The following is a 17,691-nucleotide window of genomic DNA, read 5'->3' on the forward strand; positions in this document are numbered from 1 at the left end:
TGGAATACTAACTAACTAATACGGTGGTCAAGTGGTTAGCGCGCAGGCCTCACAGCTCGGTGCCCTGAGTTCAATTCCACCCTCGGCCATCTCTGTGTGGAGTTTGCATGTTCTCGGACGCCATTTTTATACCTTTATGTCTCTATGCTTTACTGATCATGTTTTTTCCTTGAGAGTTGAGATTTCCCACTGTATTTGGTGATCTTTGAATGCACCATACCCGTGTGTTACTGCATGCAAAAGTTTGTGAAGCCGCGACTGTCAAAACTTTTTGGAGACAACGGCTCAAATTTGGCAGTTTAATGGACCGGGCCGTCTGTACGGCAGACGGGTTGTTTACCTCACAGCTAGGAGACCCGAATTCGATTCCACCCTTGGCCATCTCTGTGTGGCGTTTGCATGTTCTCCCCGTGCATGTGTGAGTTTTTTCCGGGTACTCCGGTTTCCTCCCACATTCCAAAAACATGCTAGGTTAATTAGCGACTCCAAATTGTCCATAGGTATGAATGTGAGTGTGAATGGTTGTTTGTCTATATGTGCCCTGTGATTGGCTGGCCACCAGTCCAGGGTGTACCTGATACATGTTTGTATCAGGTGCACCTTTTGGATGTTAAGTTGCTATGTGATGAATTTAGTGCTGTTGGTAGTGATGACATCATAACTGTAACTGTACACTGGTATATTTGCACATTTACACATTTGGCACCTAGACCTCACAGCTAGGAGACCAGGGTTCAATTCCACCCTCGGCCATCTCTGAGTGGAGTTAGCATGTTCTCCCCGTGCATGCGTGGGTTTTCTCCGGGTACTCCGGTTTCCTCCCACATTCCAAAAACATGCTAGGTTAATTAGCGACTCCAAATTGTCCATAGGTATGAATGTGAGTGTGAATGGTTGTTTGTCTATATGTGCCCTGTGATTGGCTGGCCACCAGTCCAGGGTGTACCCCGCCTCTCGCCCTAAGACAGCTGCGATAGGCTCCAAAATAAGCGGTAGAAAATTAATTTATTAAGCCTTTTTTGGGTTGTTTGGAGCTGTTTCCTCCCTTTTCTAGTTGGGAGCCGATATTTTCCTGAACCTCACCTATGGTCTACTTCTGATTATTACGGACCCTCGTGAGGATAAGCGGTAGAAAATGAATGCATGAATGAATTAATCCTATATCGTGGAAAATCCTTGATGGCAGTCGGGTCTGGAACCAGTTAGCCACTACAAACGAGAAACAATCGTACTTCACCTCAAAGGGTCAAAACAAACCAAATATCAAGTGTAAAAATACTAAATACTATATGTTACTACTTCAGATCCACTTCTCTTTTCAGGTATTTAGCAGAGTACAGTCATGTGAAAGGCGGGTCCCATCCATAGCACCATGGGGTACCGTGGTTTGATCACATGACTGTACTATTTAGCTATAGAATGACATATCCAGAAAGAAGCATCGACGAATCATAACACAATTGAGCATCGAGGCAAAAAAAACAAGCCTTACCAAGATGCAGTAAGCCTGGTAATTAGAACCCATGGCTTCCCAACAGGGGTCAGTTGCTTCTGAGAAGATCCCTGCACCTCCTACTGAGTCGGACTCAAATCTGCGCCTCTTTTTTCTGTTTGTTTATGTGACGTGTCCCGCTGATCTCTGCACCCACTCCAGCTAAACCAATCACGATCCTCCTAGAAAATACTACGCCGCGTATGCAAAACACGGGCCGGTCTACAGTGACTGGAAATATGGCTGGCGTGGTTCATCTTACGTGGATACAGACTGGTTAAACCAAGGGGGCTGTGTCTGGAGAAGCTAAGCTACTTTGCTTTTCCGTAGCGAAGTGCTGCACAGTGCATTGTATTGCACCTGGATGCTGAACCTGCATGCAAATGAATGCAAACATGTGTAAAACATGTGATAAACATGTAGTGCATGTTACACTCTTATTTTTTGCGTGTTTGTCGCATGTAAATGTTTCAGATCATCAAAGAAAAAGCTATTGTCCGGTGTTAAAATACACTTAATATATAAAATATATAAATAAAATATATTAATAATATAATAATAATATAACAATAATATTAATAATATTAATATAATAAAAATATAAAAATATAATATAATGTTAAATTTAAATATTAAATATAAATATATAATATATATATAATTTAATTGAAAAAATAAATATAAATTAAATATTAATATATAATAATTATATATTTTTTTATAAATAATATAATAAAATAATAAAATAAAAGGAATAAATAACATTAAAATAATAAAAATGTATAATAATTATGTATAATAATTATATATATATTATTATATTATTATTATATTATTTATAATATATATTATAAATAATATAATAAAATAAAATAAAAAATTAAATTAAAATAATAAAAAAATTATAATAATTATATATAGTAATTAATATATATAATTAATATATACTTAAAATATACTTAACTGTGGTTTAGGCTGATTTTGTGGAAAAGGCTATGCAGCCATTTCTAAAGCTTTGGGACTCCAGTCAACCACAGCGAGAGCCCCATCGGTCTTGTAAATCATCAATATGTTATCGGGCAAAATGGAGGCCAGCTTTTATTCAGCTGTGGTTTTGGTCTTTGAGCTCTGACATGCAGGACATTTTTTCCCAGTGTCTTTTATTATGGTGGAATCATTAAATTACATTTTGGTTGGGCAGCCACTCCTGGGAAGGTTCGTCACTATTCCACGTTTTCACCATTTGTGGATTAGGGCTCTCACTGTGGTTGGCTGGAGTCCTAAAGCTTTAGAAATGGTTTTATAACCTTTTAAATCCCAGTTAAGTTGTTTTAACAGAGAGACAATCATCTTTTCGCAGTTTCAGTTGTGCTATATCATATTTCTGCTTGTTTGATGATCTGAAACGTTCAAGTGTGACCAAACAGGAATCGTTTTCACACCACCGCTTCTTTCACATAACTCCCATGAAGATGCGGTGTTCCTTTAAGGTGAAGTAAAGTGCGTGTTCTTGTGATGTTAGCCTGGTAAAAAGATATTGAGTGAAGCGTAAACACACTTAACTTCTCTAATCAAGTGCTTGTCGGCTTGTCAACAGACGGCGGCGTATTATTGAGTAACGACAGCGAGGTGGAGAGTTAGAGCTTGCAGGGACAACATGGCGTCCATTAAAGCAATTAGTAAAGAAGAATGGCCGTTTGACAAGAGTGGACGGCACAGGGAGGAACTGTGGGGTGGGGGGTTCTGAGCTGGAACTGTTTCCCTGTCTTTCTCTTGTATAAAGATGTCTAATTATAAATACCCTGTGGTGTCTGTCTGGCATTTCCTTGATTCGGAAAGAGGAAGTGCCAGTTTGATGGCAAAATGTCCCACTGGGTAGATGACACTGAAGGCCGCATCGTCCACTACCGTTGTTTTGGGGTGTAGAATGCTTTGCCCACATGCCGTGGTGGCTGAGAAGGTTCTCCTCTCATTCAGTGTGGAAGTGGTAAGTGTGTGTCCTTCTTCTCCACTTGCATGCACGGGCAGAACTTGCAAACTGCAAACATAGAGATGGCCGAGGGCGGAATCGAACCCTGATCTCCTAGCTCTGAGGTCTGCACGCTAACCACTCGACCGCCGACTACGATACATGATGTTGCATATTACTGAGCCCACATGCCATGGTGGCTGAGAAGGTTCTCCTCTCATTCAGTGTGGAAGTGGTAAGTGTGTGTCCTTCTTCTCCACTTGCATGCACGGGGAGAACATGCAAACTGCAAACACAGAGATGGCAGAGGGTGGAATCGAACCCTGATCTCCTAGCTGTGAGGTCTGCGCGCTAACCACACGACCGCCGGCTACGATACATGATGTTATTACTGATGATAATGATATTACTGAGCCCACATGGCGTGGCTGAGAAGGTTCTCCTCTCATTCAGTGTGGAAGTGGTAAGTGTGTGTCCTTCTTCTCCACTTGCATGCACGAGGGGAGAACACAGAGATGGCCGAGGGTGGAATCGAACCCTGATCTCCTAGCTGTGAGGTCTGTGCGCTAACCACACGACCGCCGGCTACGATACATGATGTTACATATTACTGAGCCCACATGCCGTGGTGGCTGAGAAGGTTCTCCTCTCACTCAGTGTGGAAGTGGTAAGTGTGTGTCCTTCTTCTCCACTTCCGTTTGAAGCACCTTTGTAAGTTTGGTTACGGTTTAAATTTGTCACGATTGGGCTTCACCCCCTCGTGACAGCTCTTAGTTTTCCTCTTTTCCTTACTTCCTGGTTCATGCCCTTATTTTGTATTCACTTCCTGTGCTGCTCGGTTCTGTTTTTCTGTTGCTTTCCATTATCTCCTGCACCTGTTTCCCCATTATTTGTCTTGTTGTTTGGGTCATTGAGTCACACTGGGTACACGACACTGAAGCCTGTGTCGTCCACTACTGTTGTTTTGGTGTGTAGAATGCTTTGCGACACGTAGCCGATGATGAAGATGTCCCCGAGGGAGAGGAAGGAAGGAAGGAAGGAGGAGATATAGTAGCCCAACCTCCAAGCAGCATGGGGGAGGACAGATTCCAGGAGATTTAGAGTTTTGTGCATCCCAGAGCTACTTAAATGTTCATCCCAAGCAGACAGATTTGTCTTGGGTTTTTTTTTTTTTTTTGTACCACGGTGCTTGTAGAGCCATGTTTTAATTCCATCCATCAGTGTTCCCCCCCCTTGAGCAACAGCGCTGGGGCCGGGTGTGTAAAGACATACATTATCAAGCGTCAAATATGTATGCACTGCATAGTTTTTGTCCTTTGCAGGGAAAACGAGTGGCATAAAATTTGTTTACTGTTTTTGCAGTGTTTATATTTTATTACATTTTGGTACTGTAATCCCTAGTTTATTGTATTTCATTAGTTCCAGACTCTTTATTTTTTAAGTTAGAGCATAGAAAACTTGATTATGACCTTATAAATACAGTTTTTAACATTAGAGCCCTCTAGACATAATATAACACCCCTATAATTAGCTTTACACTCCTATTACCCGATATATAGTAGACATTCATCCATTTTTTCTATGCTTATCCGGTCCTTTAGAAACTCATTCATTCATTCATTTTCTACCGCTTATCCTCACGAGGGTCGCGGGGATGCTGGAGCCTATCCCAGCTGACTCCGGACGAGAGGCGAGGTGCACCCTGGCCTGATGGCCAGCCAATCACAGGGCACATATAGACAAACAACCATTCACACTCACATTCATACCTATGGACAATTTGGAGTCGCTAATTAACCTAGCATGTTTTTGGAATGTGGGAGGAAACCGGAGTACCCGGAGAAAGAGATGGCCGAGGGTGGAATTGAACCCTGGTCTCCTAGCTGTGAGGTCTGCGCGCTAACCACTAGACTGCCGTGCCGCCAATTTAATTTAAAATTTAATTTAATTTAATTTAATTTAATTTAATTTAATTTAATTTAATTTAATTTAATTTAATTTAATTTAATTTAAATTAATTTTATTTTATTTTATTTTATTTTATTTTTAAGTATTTGTGATTTTAGAAATAAGGAGTTAGTATGTTCTCTTTAGGCGCCATTATGAATTATCCTTACTGACCTTTTTTGCAGTGCATTTAGCGAGTGAAAATTGCTTTTATAGTTATTACTATAAAAGCGACAAAATATATAACATAAATCAGGCTATAAAGAACTCATGAAGAAGCGGATTTAAAATAATTCTGTGAAGGCCACCATTCTTCATCTCCATGTCTTCACGCTTAAGTCCATGTTCTAAAAGTTCTATGTTCTATGTTTCTTTGTCCTCTAAAATTTGGCTATGATCACAGTAAACTTCCTCTGTCTCGCCCACTGCCATGTTTGCGTATAGAAGCTAATTCCAAACAATACATAACATATATAAGCAATGTTGACGAATCATGCCAGGACGCCTGTAAGTAAAAGTAGCATCAACTGCAACAACCTGACCCCAAAATACTTCAAAACGAGCGAAACGGAGCGTAATAGGCTCATTCATTCATTCATTTTCTACCGCTTTTTCCTCACGAGGGTCGCGGGGGGTGCTGGAGCCTATCCCAGCTGACTCCGGACGAGAGGCGAGGTGCACCCTGGCCTGATGGCCAGCCAATCACAGGGCACATATAGACAAACAACCATTCACACTCACATTCATACCTATGGACAATTTGGAGTCGCTAATTAACCTAGCATGTTTTTGGAATGTGGGAGGAAACCGGAGTACCCGGAGAAAGAGATGGCCGAGGGTGGAATTGAACCCTGGTCTCCTAGCTGTGAGGTCTGCGCGCTAACCACTAGACTGCCGTGCCGCCAATTTAATTTAAAATTTAATTTAATTTAATTTAATTTAATTTAATTTAATTTAAATTAATTTAAATTAATTTTATTTTATTTTATTTTTAAGTATTTGTGATTTTAGAAATAAGGAGTTAGTATGTTCTCTTTAGGCGCCATTATGAATTATCCTTACTGACCTTTTTTGCAGTGCATTTAGCGAGTGAAAATTGCTTTTATAGTTATTACTATAAAAGCGACAAAATATATAACATAAATCAGGCTATAAAGAACTCATGAAGAAGCGGATTTAAAATAATTCTGTGAAGGCCACCATTCTTCATCTCCATGTCTTCACGCTTAAGTCCATGTTCTAAAAGTTCTATGTTCTATGTTTCTTTGTCCTCTAAAATTTGGCTATGATCACAGTAAACTTCCTCTGTCTCGCCCACTGCCATGTTTGCGTATAGAAGCTAATTCCAAACAATACATAACATATATAAGCAATGTTGACGAATCATGCCAGGACGCCTGTAAGTAAAAGTAGAATCAACTGCAACAACCTGACCCCAAAATACTTCAAAACGAGCGAAACGGAGCGTAATAGGCTGCATTACTAAATTAAATAACTTGAACCTTTTCATGCTTTAAACATCCGTCATCTTCAGACATCATTTCATGAAACAGTCATGAATTTGAGGAAGTCATGTGACGGATTTGAAATGCTGTATTACTGCATCATTCTCTTTCTTCACCGCCCCGGATGAAATAATAATCATCATCGTCTTCCATTAGACGGGACTCATCAAATATAAAGAGAGATATCTTCTTCCTCTGTGGTGTCAAGCGTCTGCTGCAGCTCGTCTCAACACTTTCAAGCCTGCGGCGTTCAAGTTCGAGTCTGAGGATGAGGAAACCGAACCTCCCCGTAACAGAAATGATGAAAAGCATGAGTGGGAAAATAATCACACATGGGTTCATTTATTACTTACAAATTGCACACCTATGCAGTCGACCCTCGCTACATCGCCCCTCACTATATGGGGGGTGTTTAGTTGACTATGGGTTATCATTAATGCTATGATACATGATGGTAGATATTACCGAGCCCACATGCCGTGGCTGAGAAGGTTCTCCTTAGGAGGTTTTAGGCCGCCAGGGGGCCACTAGCCAACAAGCTGGCACGATCACGAGCTAACCAGTTAGCCCCAGATTCATTTCTTCTAAACCTAAGAAGCAAAAAAAAACTTACCACTTCCGCACTAGGTGGGAGAAGATATTTTTTTTCACCTGCGACACGCCAGGGCTGACTTAAATTATTTAAATTATTTGTGCTATTTACTGTTTACGTTGTACATTATTTTGTTTATATTCGGTGTCATCTATTTATTGTCTTTATTATTATTATTATTTATTATTATTTATCTTCTTTTGTCTCTGGTGTAATACGGGACCCAGGCATCGACTCACTGACAATTTCACCGCTGTGTTTTTGTGCAATAAAGGAAGTCTATCTACCTACAACCATAAAGGGAGCTAAAAATATATAATAATAAATATATTTATATAATATAATATATAATTCATTCATTCATTTTCTACCGCTTATCCTCATGAGGGTTGCAGGGGGTGCTGGAGCCTATCCCAGCTGTCTTCGGGCGAGAGACGGGGTACACCCTGGACTGGTGGCCAACCAATCACAGGGCACATATAGACAAACAACCATTCACAATCACATTCATACCTATGGACAAGGTATGAATGTATGAATGTAGCATGTTTTTGGAATGTCGGAAGAAACCGAAGTACCCGGAAAAAACCCATGCATGCACGGGGAGAACATGCAAACTCCACACAGAGATGGCCGAGAGTGGAATTGAACCCTGGTGCCAAATGTGTAAATGTGCAAATATACCAGTGTACAGTTACAGTTATGATGTCGTCACTACCAACAGCACTAAATTCATCACATAGCAACTTAACACCCAAAAGGTGCACCTGATACAAACATGTATCAGGTACACACCCTGGACTGGTGGCCAGCCAATCACAGGGCACATATAGACAAACAACCATTCACACTCACATTCATACCTATGGACAATTTGGAGTCGCTAATTAACCTAGCATGTTTTTGGAATGTGGGAGGAAACCAGAGTACCCGGAGAAAACTCAATAAATTAAATTAAATTAAATTAAATTAAATTAAATTAAACTAAATTAAATTAAATTAAATTAAATTAAATTAAATTAAATTAAATTAAATTAAATTAAATTAAATTAAATTAAATTAAATTATTTTTTTTAATTATTTTATTTTATTATTAATTCATTCGTTAATTTTCTACTGCTTTTCCTCATATAGATAATATGTATAATAAATATATTATTTTATCTATTAATTACACTGGTTTTGGATTCTTGTGACTCGTAGGTCAGACAAGGAAGTTGTGTCTCTGCTTGATTGCCAATTAGAGTGAACGGTTCGATGCTGCACTGTGACTCACGCTGACTATCCAGTGGACCAACACTGTAGAAACTGATGAAAAACATCATGTCCTTTTTAAAGGATACCTAATTCACTAATTCGATGTTGTAGACGGGATGCGTGGGTGATACCAATGCAGCAAAGAATAAATTGTGATCGGAAAAAGTAGCAAAATGTAGCATTTGGCAACCTTGTACGCTTCATGTGGGGAACAACCAATAGTATGTGCAGCCTGTGATATAGCGTAGAAGCCAGTGGTTCTCAACTGGTTTGGCTATGGGACCCACCAACACTATCAATAGTAAGCGGACACCCACATTTCTTTGGGCTGAGCTATTTCGGCCAGACTGTACTGTATTTATACAGCTTCATGAGTCGATTATGAATTATTATTTCCAAGCAGCAGGCAAGCCACGGCCGATCAATACTTTAGTGTCACTTCCACTTAATGTGCCATCAAAGAGACGCATCTCGCGTTGTAAAGCTAGCCTTTCAACGCCGATGCACGTCCTACTGCTCGACCTTTATAGGAGATTGCGTCACAGTAAAAACGTTGAATGATAGCGGCACCGAATGTGACATGAACTCCGAGTGATAAATACCACGTTGAATGCTAATTAATTTCGTGTTGTGTGGAAGGGCAAAAAACAGCAGGAAAGATCTCAGCGTTGTAAAAACAAACGCCGGGATGCGGCGGTAAAGTTGGTAATGGAGGGCACCCCGAGTAAGTTCCTTCCTTGAGAAACAAAGAAGCTGTAACTGATGTGCATGAAAAAAGCCTTTCCCCCTGGAAGAGTGATGGCTATCGGCGGGTTGTTTGTGGAAGTTGCAGCAACTCCATTCTCGCTGCCCTTGAAAGGGGGTGAGGCCTTCACTTTCAGGGAATTAATGACTATATTCCAGTCATCAGTGTCGCTCTTGGATGGTTTTAGGTCTGGGTTGACGGCGTGGAAAAGATGGTGCAATCGAGTGTACTGATGGAGGTATTTATGTATTTTTTTTGTATTTATGTATTTTACTATTACATTTTTTTTTAATGCACAAGATTAGACACATGCAATCCAGAAAACGATATGTAAATGTTACACTTAGGGGGGGAAAAAGTGGGCTAATAAATTGACAATAAAAGCACAAATACTGCAAATTTCAGAAAACAACAGACGGAATGACACAGCACTCTACATGAAGCAATGAAGTTTGTAAAATTAAATAAAAAAATATTATTTTTATATTATATATATTATATTATTAAAATAAAAAAAAATAAAAAAAAAATAATAATAAAATAAATTTAAAAAAAAAAATTTGGTATGTGGTATGGTAATATGGTAATAATGATGAAAATGGTAATATTAATGATGATTATAATAATGGTGATAATAACAATAATAATGGTAATAATGATAAAGATTATAACAATAATGATAATAACAATAATAATATTACAATGATAATAATAACAGGGGAAAACAAGACTGTGGCATGAACATGATTATATCTTGCAAAAAGGGGTCGGAATTTATAAGCTTTTGCTTCAGCCTACTCCTTTTCGGCTTGTGATTAGATAGTTGAATACAAATGTATATAATGGAAAGTTATATTTTGATTAATGTAAGAAATGCACTGTAATGGTTCATATATTTGCTTAAATAAAATAAAAAATAAAAATAAAAAAACGACGCCTCAAATCTTAAAAGATGGACCAACAGCACTAAATTCATCATATAGCAACTTAACACAAAAAGGTGCACCTGATACAAATATGTATCAGGTACACCCTGGACTGGTGGCCAGCCAATCACAGGGCACATATAGACAAACAACCATTCACACTCACATTCATACCTATGGACTATTTGGAGTCGCTAATTAACCTAGCATGTTTTTGGAATGTGGGAGGAAACCGGAGTACCCGGAGAAAACCCACGCATGCACGGGGAGAACATGCAAACTCCACACAGAGATGGCCAAGTGTGGAATTGAACCCTGGTCTCCTAGCTGTGAGGTCTAGGTGCCAAATGTGTAAATGCGCAAATATTCCAGTGTACAGTGACAGTTATGATATCGTCAACAGCACTAAATTCATCACATAGCAACTTAACACCCAAAAGGTGCACCTGATACAAACATGTATCAGGTACACCCTGGACTGGTGGCCAGCCAATCACAGGGCACATATAGACAAACAACCATTCACACTCACATTCATACCTATGGACAATTTGGAGTCGCTAATTAACCTAGCATGTTTTTGGAATGTGGGAGGAAACCGGAGTACCCGGAGAAAACCCACGCATGCACGGGGAGAACATGCAAACTCCACACAGAGAGGGTGGAACCTAGTCGAACCCTAGTTTCCTAGCTGTGAGGTCTGCGCGCTAACCACTCGACCACCGTGCCGCCCGGCACTAGAAATCACTTTCTTTTTTGGCATTTAAGTGCCACTCAATAGCACACTCGGGGTTGTACCAATACCCAATCCCTCAGCTTTACTCCGCTGCGGTACCCTTGTAATCTCAGGGCCTGCAGGCACTCGTAGTCACTGTAACGTTAGATTTAATCTGTTGTAGTCTGATTTTGCTACTTAGCATTGGTATTATAAGAGAGTAAGCTGATTTGAATTGGTTTTTAAATACATGCCTAATATGAGTTTGGGTGGCGATGCTGGATCAGATTCAACCCATCTGTCCAACATTTGGGCATATATACTGAAATATCTCTTGGTGGATTACAATGGAAAATGATGCAAATGAGTCGTCTGCTTGTATAAAAAAATAATAATAAAGTTGCCAACATACATTTTGAGGCAGACATTAATGTTTCTGTGGAATGACGCACTTTTTTAATTGATAAAGTTTGTTTATATGTTGTACAGTTCTGACCTGTTCCTTGACCGAGGCCAGGATGGCGGAGGTGGTTTCCGACTCGGAGCCGTCTCCATTAGAGGCATTGAGAACGGGGCTCAACATGGCGGCGGCGGCAGCGCTGGATGTGTCAGACACCACTTCAGGCACTGGCATCACTCCTGGATAAAAAAAAAAAAAAAAAACAAGGGAGCATTCCACTCGTTACCGTGATTTCAAAACAAAAGTCCAGAATAGAGACAAACAAATTGAGGTCAAGGTGCCAAATGTGTAAATGTGCAAATATACCAGTGTACAGTGACAGTTATGATGTCGTCACTACCAACAGCACTAAATTCATCACATAGCAACTTAACACCCAAAAGGTGCACCTGATACAAATATGTATCGGGTACACCCTGGACTGGTGGCCAGCCAATCACACGGCACATATAGACAAACAACCATTCACACTCACATTCATACCTATGGACAATTTGGAGTCGCTAATTAACCTAGCATGTTTTTGGAATGTGGGAGGAAACCGGAGTACCCGGAGAAAACCCACACATGCACAGGGTGGAATTGAACCCTGGTCTCCTAGCTGTGAGGTCTGCACGCTAACCACTAGACCGCCGTGCTGCCCCAACTCAATACAAAGAGGCAATAATAATAATAATAACAATAGGATGTCAGTCTGCCATTCATATTGTTTAGTATGATTTATTTGAATTCACATTACTACAAATTTCGACTTAAATTCTTCATAGACCGAGGGGAATATGTAAACAACCTGAGGAGTAAAACTCTTCAAAAATCAGTCACGAGCACATTAAACGTTATTTATAGTCGCTGGAAATTGCCGAGTGGAAGAAACATATTTGATGAATGCATTCTTTGACTCTGTGAGATATGAATCTATGAACACAAATGCACCATCGCTGCTTTGGTAATAAGAAACGACACTTCTTACAGTGCAAATACACACCCAAACACACACACACACACACACACACACAAAAGGAATTTATGTGCCATTCTGCATTTTCCCATGAGTAGGCGGACACAGGCGTCATATGCAGCATGTAATCCTGATGCAGCATCGAGCTGGCGTAACGGCTACATCAGCCTGGCTTTACACGCTGATGAAAGAGCTGTCATGAGGACGCCACATACGTACACACTCATGCACACACGTGGCTAACTGCTTTATTATATTTATTTTATTTACCTATATTTATTATTTTATATTATATATTATGTATCATTAAATTATTTTGTTATTTTTTAATTTGTTATTACATTATTTTAATTAATTCAATTACTTTACTTTAATAAAATAACACATAGTAATTATTTAATGTTGTATTTATTTATATAATGAATTAAATGCATATTTAATAACACTTTAACATGATTAATTACGATTTTGTCCTAACCCCAATCTTAACCCCTAGCCCCAACCCTAACCCATAACCCTAATCCTAACCCTAACCCTAGCACCAACTGTAACTTTAAGCCTAACCCTGAACGCCTAACCACTGAGCCGAACCCTAACCCCAACCCTAAGCCCTAAACCTAACCCCTAACATCAATCCTAACCACTAAACCTAAATCTAGCCCCACCTCTAACCCCTAATCCCTAACCCCCAGCCCCAAGCCCCAACCTTAACCCCATCCTAGCCCCAATCCTAACCCCTAACAACCAACCTTAGTCTTAATCCTAACCCCTAGCCTCAACCCTGACCTCTAATCCGAACCCCCAACCCTAAACCCTAATCCTAACCCCCAACCTGGGCACCAACCCTAACCCCTAATCCTAACCGCCAACCCAAGCGCCAACCCTAACCACAACCTGGGCACCAACCCTAACCCCTAATCCTAACCCGCAACCCTATTCCTAACCCCCAACCTGGACGCCAACCCTAACCCCTAATCCTAACCCCCAACCCTAAACCCTAATCCTAACCCCCAACCTGGGCGCCAACCCTAACCCCTAATCCTAACCCCCAACCCTAAACCCTAATCCTAACCCCCAACCTGGGCACCAACCCTAACCCCTAATCCTAACCCCAAACCCTAAACCCTTATCCTAACCCCCAACCCTAAACCCTAATCCTCACCCCTAAACCTAGTGCCAACCCTAACCCCTAATCCTAACCCCCAACCCGAGCGCCAACCATAACTCTAATCCTAACCCCCAACCCGAGCACCAACCCTAAACCCTAACTCTAAACCTAACCCTAGTCCGAGCCCCAACCCTAACCCTAACCCCTAGCCCCAACCCTAAACCCTAACCTTCTAAACCTAACCCTAACCACCTGAAAATGAGAATCACGAAATCCCAAAAAACTGTGATTGATATTCCTGTCCATAATTTGCAGCCCCCAGAAAAGACAGCAAGGAAAGTGAATACTAAAGATGTTCTGAAGTCATCATGCCAGAAGTGAGCGCCCAAGCGTTTGGGGGGTTGGGGTTGGGGTGGGGTGGGGTGGGGAGTTACAAAAGGGTGCAGGTGCACTCTAGCGTTGTAGGTTCAAATCTAAACCGCAACCTTCCCAGCCATCCTCTTCCTGTCACCCTCGGCTGGATTCCATTGAATGAAGCAGCAACACGCTGCAAAGATGAGGAGACAGTGGAAATAGGTCAAGTGTGGCGAGGCGGGGCAGGGAGACGGGCGGACGAGAGAATGTATAGCATCGAAGGGGAGGCTGATACAAACGCAGAATGCATGATGTGGAAAGGAGGGCAATGCAACAAGGTGGATGCTAATGAAAAATGCTAATTTTTAAAACAGATTGGAGACACGTTCGGCATATAAAACATTCAGCGACATATTGCGTTCTCCTATCTGTTATGATTTGCTCTTATTTCATGTATCCTCGTGCTGGCAGCTTGTTTAAATAAAGTTTTTTTGTGCGACGCACAAAAAGGCACATTACCAAACTAACAAAGCAGGCTCGGAGGTACAGCAAAGGTAAACATGAAACTCACCATGGGAGGTGGAAACTCCGATACCAGGAATCAGGAAAAGAACTAATGGGAAACACACAGGTAACCCTAGTCCAAGAGATGCCCGAGGGTGGGGTTGAACCCTCGTCTCCTAGCTGTGTGGTCTGCGCGCTAACCACTCAACCGCCGTGCAGCCAGGTTACAGTTTGTCAGGAAAAATTTTGACACATACACACACATATGAAAATTGTATAATTATAATTTCAATGTAAAACAACCCTTTTTGGAGGGGCTGCACGGCGCGCAAACCACTCATTCACCGTTCAGACGGCCCGCTACATTAAACTGCCACATTTGAGCGTCAAAAACGTACACTGCAATGTTTGCAATGACACGTGAACATCTCGCAGCAAACTTTCGTGTGTGGTAACACACGGCTATGGTGCGTTCAAGGATCACCAAATACAGTGGAAAATCTCAACTCCCGATGAAAAAGCATAGAGACTTAAAGGTATAACAATTGCATGTTCTCGGATGCCAACTCCACACAGAGTTGGCCGAGGGTGAGATTGAACTCGGGTCTCCTAGCTGTGAGGTCTGCACGCAAACCACTCGACCACCGTACAGACGGCCCGCTACATTAAACTGCCAAATTTGAGCCGTCGTTTCCAAAAAGCGTCAAAAAACATACAATGCAATGTTTGCCATGACATGTGAACGCCTCGCAACAAGTTTTGACAGTTGACAAACTTTCACATGCAGTAACACACGGCTATGGTGCATTCAAGGACCACCAAATACAGTGGGAAATCTCAACTCCAGAAAAAAGCATGATCAGTAAAAGTATAAAAATGGCATCCGAGAACATGCAAACTCCACACAGAGATGACCAAGGGTGGAATTGAACTCGGGTCTCCTAGCTGCGAGATAACCACTCGACTGCCGTACAGACGGCCCGCTACATTAAACTGCCAAATTTGAGCCGTCGTTTCCAAAAAGCGTCAAAAACGTACAATGCAATGTTTGCAATGACAAACTTTCACGTGCGGTAACACACGGCTATGGTGCATTCAAGGACCACTAAATACAGTGGGAAATCTCAACACCCGAGGAAAATAGAGAAATAGAGGCGTAAAGGTATAAAAATGGCATCCGAGAACATGCAAACTACACACAGAGATGACCGAGGGTGGGATTGAACTCGGGTCTCCTAGCTGTGAGGTCTGTGCGCTAACCACTCTACCACCGTACTGACTGCCCGCTACATTAAACTGCCAAATTTGAGCCAGCGTTTCCAAAAAGCGTCAAAAACGTACAATGCAATGTTTGCAATGACAAACTTTCATGTGCGGTAACACACGGCTATGGTGCATTCAAGGATCACTAAATACAGTGCGAAATCTCAACTCCCGAGGAAAAAGCATAGAGATGTAAAGATAAATATAAAAATGGCATCCGAGAACATGCAAACTCCACACAGAGATGGCCGAAGGTGGGATTGAACTCGGGTCTCCTAGCTGCGAGGTCTGCGTGCTAACCACTTGACCATCGTGCAGCCCCCACTTTTTCCCATTCAAAACAAAACCATCATTGATGTGAATATTCCTCATTTTAATGGTAATGGTAATGGTTGTATTTCATTTGAACATATATTAGATTACCATTGAATGCATCACATAATCAGTTCACAGTTCCACATGTCCAAAAGGAGTAGGAAGAAGCAAAGCTTATTAAATCCTACCCCTCCATCTGGTACTTTTACAATCAGTAACTGTTACATTTGTTCACTTCCTGCTTTCCTAATATAGTTTATTTTTTTTTATTAAATTAAAAATCCTACTTTTAATTTAAATTAAAAAATTAAAAAAATTAACATTTAAAAAATTAAACATTAAAAATTTAAAAATTTAAAAATTTAAAAATTTAAAAATTTAAAATTTAAAATTTAAAATTTAAAATTTAAAATTTAAAATTTTTTAACGTAGTCCTAACATATAAGTGTTTTAAATGTAGTTCTTCCCTGAGAAGTATTAGATGACATGTTTAGCTAATTGGTCATTTTTAGCCTTATGCATTATTTTAGCTGTTTGAAGATGAACTATATCAGCAAGTTGAAGTATTTGTCATTTTATAAATAAGGAGTTAGTATGTTCTCTATAGGAGGCATTATGAATTATCCTTACTGGCCTTTTTTTTGCAGTACATTTATCGAGTGAAGATTTCTTTTATAGTTATTACCTCATATTTCCACACAAGCTAACGTCAAGCTTCAATGGGATGCCCAGCTTTGAGGAAGCAAAAAAAAGGGAGGAGCCAGGATATTAACCCCTCCGACAGGGAAGGCATCCAAATATAGGTCAAGCCATCCAAGCGTATCCAAAGCCTGGATACAAATGACCGGTACAAAGCAGCTTTCCCAATAACAGCCATCACAACTGGGTTACAGAGGCCAACATCCAGTCTTTGAATATGGATTAGGGCCTAAGGGCTTTATTTTGACCGAGGTATAAGCTTGGATTTTGATGATTTATTTTGTATTTGGTCTATATTTCACAGCGGCGTAATGCAGGGGTATTTAGAAGTGCGTTTTCAGAGGCGTAATCTCCCGCACTGTCCTGTTTTTGCGCTACGCTATGATTGACATGGCTGACATGAGGAATTCCGAGCTTAATCTTTTGACCGTTTAAGCTCATCAGTGTGGTCTGAGACAAGGGCGGGGGGTGTTTTTTGGGCGAAGACGTCGCAGATCGCCGCAGCAAATCGCTTCAAAGAGGTGTGTTATTCTGCGCACGGCCGCATCGCTTACACGGGAGCGTGTACGAATCCCGACTGAGATGGGGTTTTTTTTCCCTTTTCTCTCCGAGTCCCATGTCACCTCATTAAAACTTGCTGCAGCGTTTTGGCTTCACCAGTCATCAATGTCCCTCCGCCTGCTGCCTGGACCCAAGACGGGCCTTTTAAATTGAAACATTTATCTCCGTTAGTCCGTTCATTCCATATGATCCATTATCTATTGATGGAAAAGCCGGAATACGCTTTGCTGTATTAGATATAGTGTGAAGTAATCAATAATAGATATAGAGATGGGTCGAGTGGTTAGCGTGCAGACCTCCCACCTAGGAGACCAGGGTTCA

At 40.8% G+C, this 17,691-nt stretch overlaps 1 protein-coding gene across 11 annotated transcripts in view; it reads right to left on the reverse strand.

Annotated features, from left to right (window-relative positions):
* LOC131124985 (catenin delta-2-like) overlaps positions 1 to 17,691 on the reverse strand; it is a 141,891-nt gene that overhangs the window by 102,970 nt on the left and 21,230 nt on the right. For all 11 annotated transcript variants that reach the window (XR_009128958.1, XM_058066034.1, XM_058066029.1 and 8 more), the window contains exon 2: positions 11,645 to 11,787. Coding sequence is in view for 10 of the 11 variants with exons in the window: in XM_058066034.1 (XP_057922017.1) it covers positions 11,645 to 11,782 (138 nt within the window). In the remaining variant the exon portion in view is untranslated. The remainder of the gene's footprint in view (positions 1 to 11,644; positions 11,788 to 17,691) is intronic.

Source organism: Doryrhamphus excisus, chromosome 3, assembly GCF_030265055.1.
Source record: "Doryrhamphus excisus isolate RoL2022-K1 chromosome 3, RoL_Dexc_1.0, whole genome shotgun sequence".
Taxonomy (NCBI): domain Eukaryota; kingdom Metazoa; phylum Chordata; class Actinopteri; order Syngnathiformes; family Syngnathidae; genus Doryrhamphus; species Doryrhamphus excisus.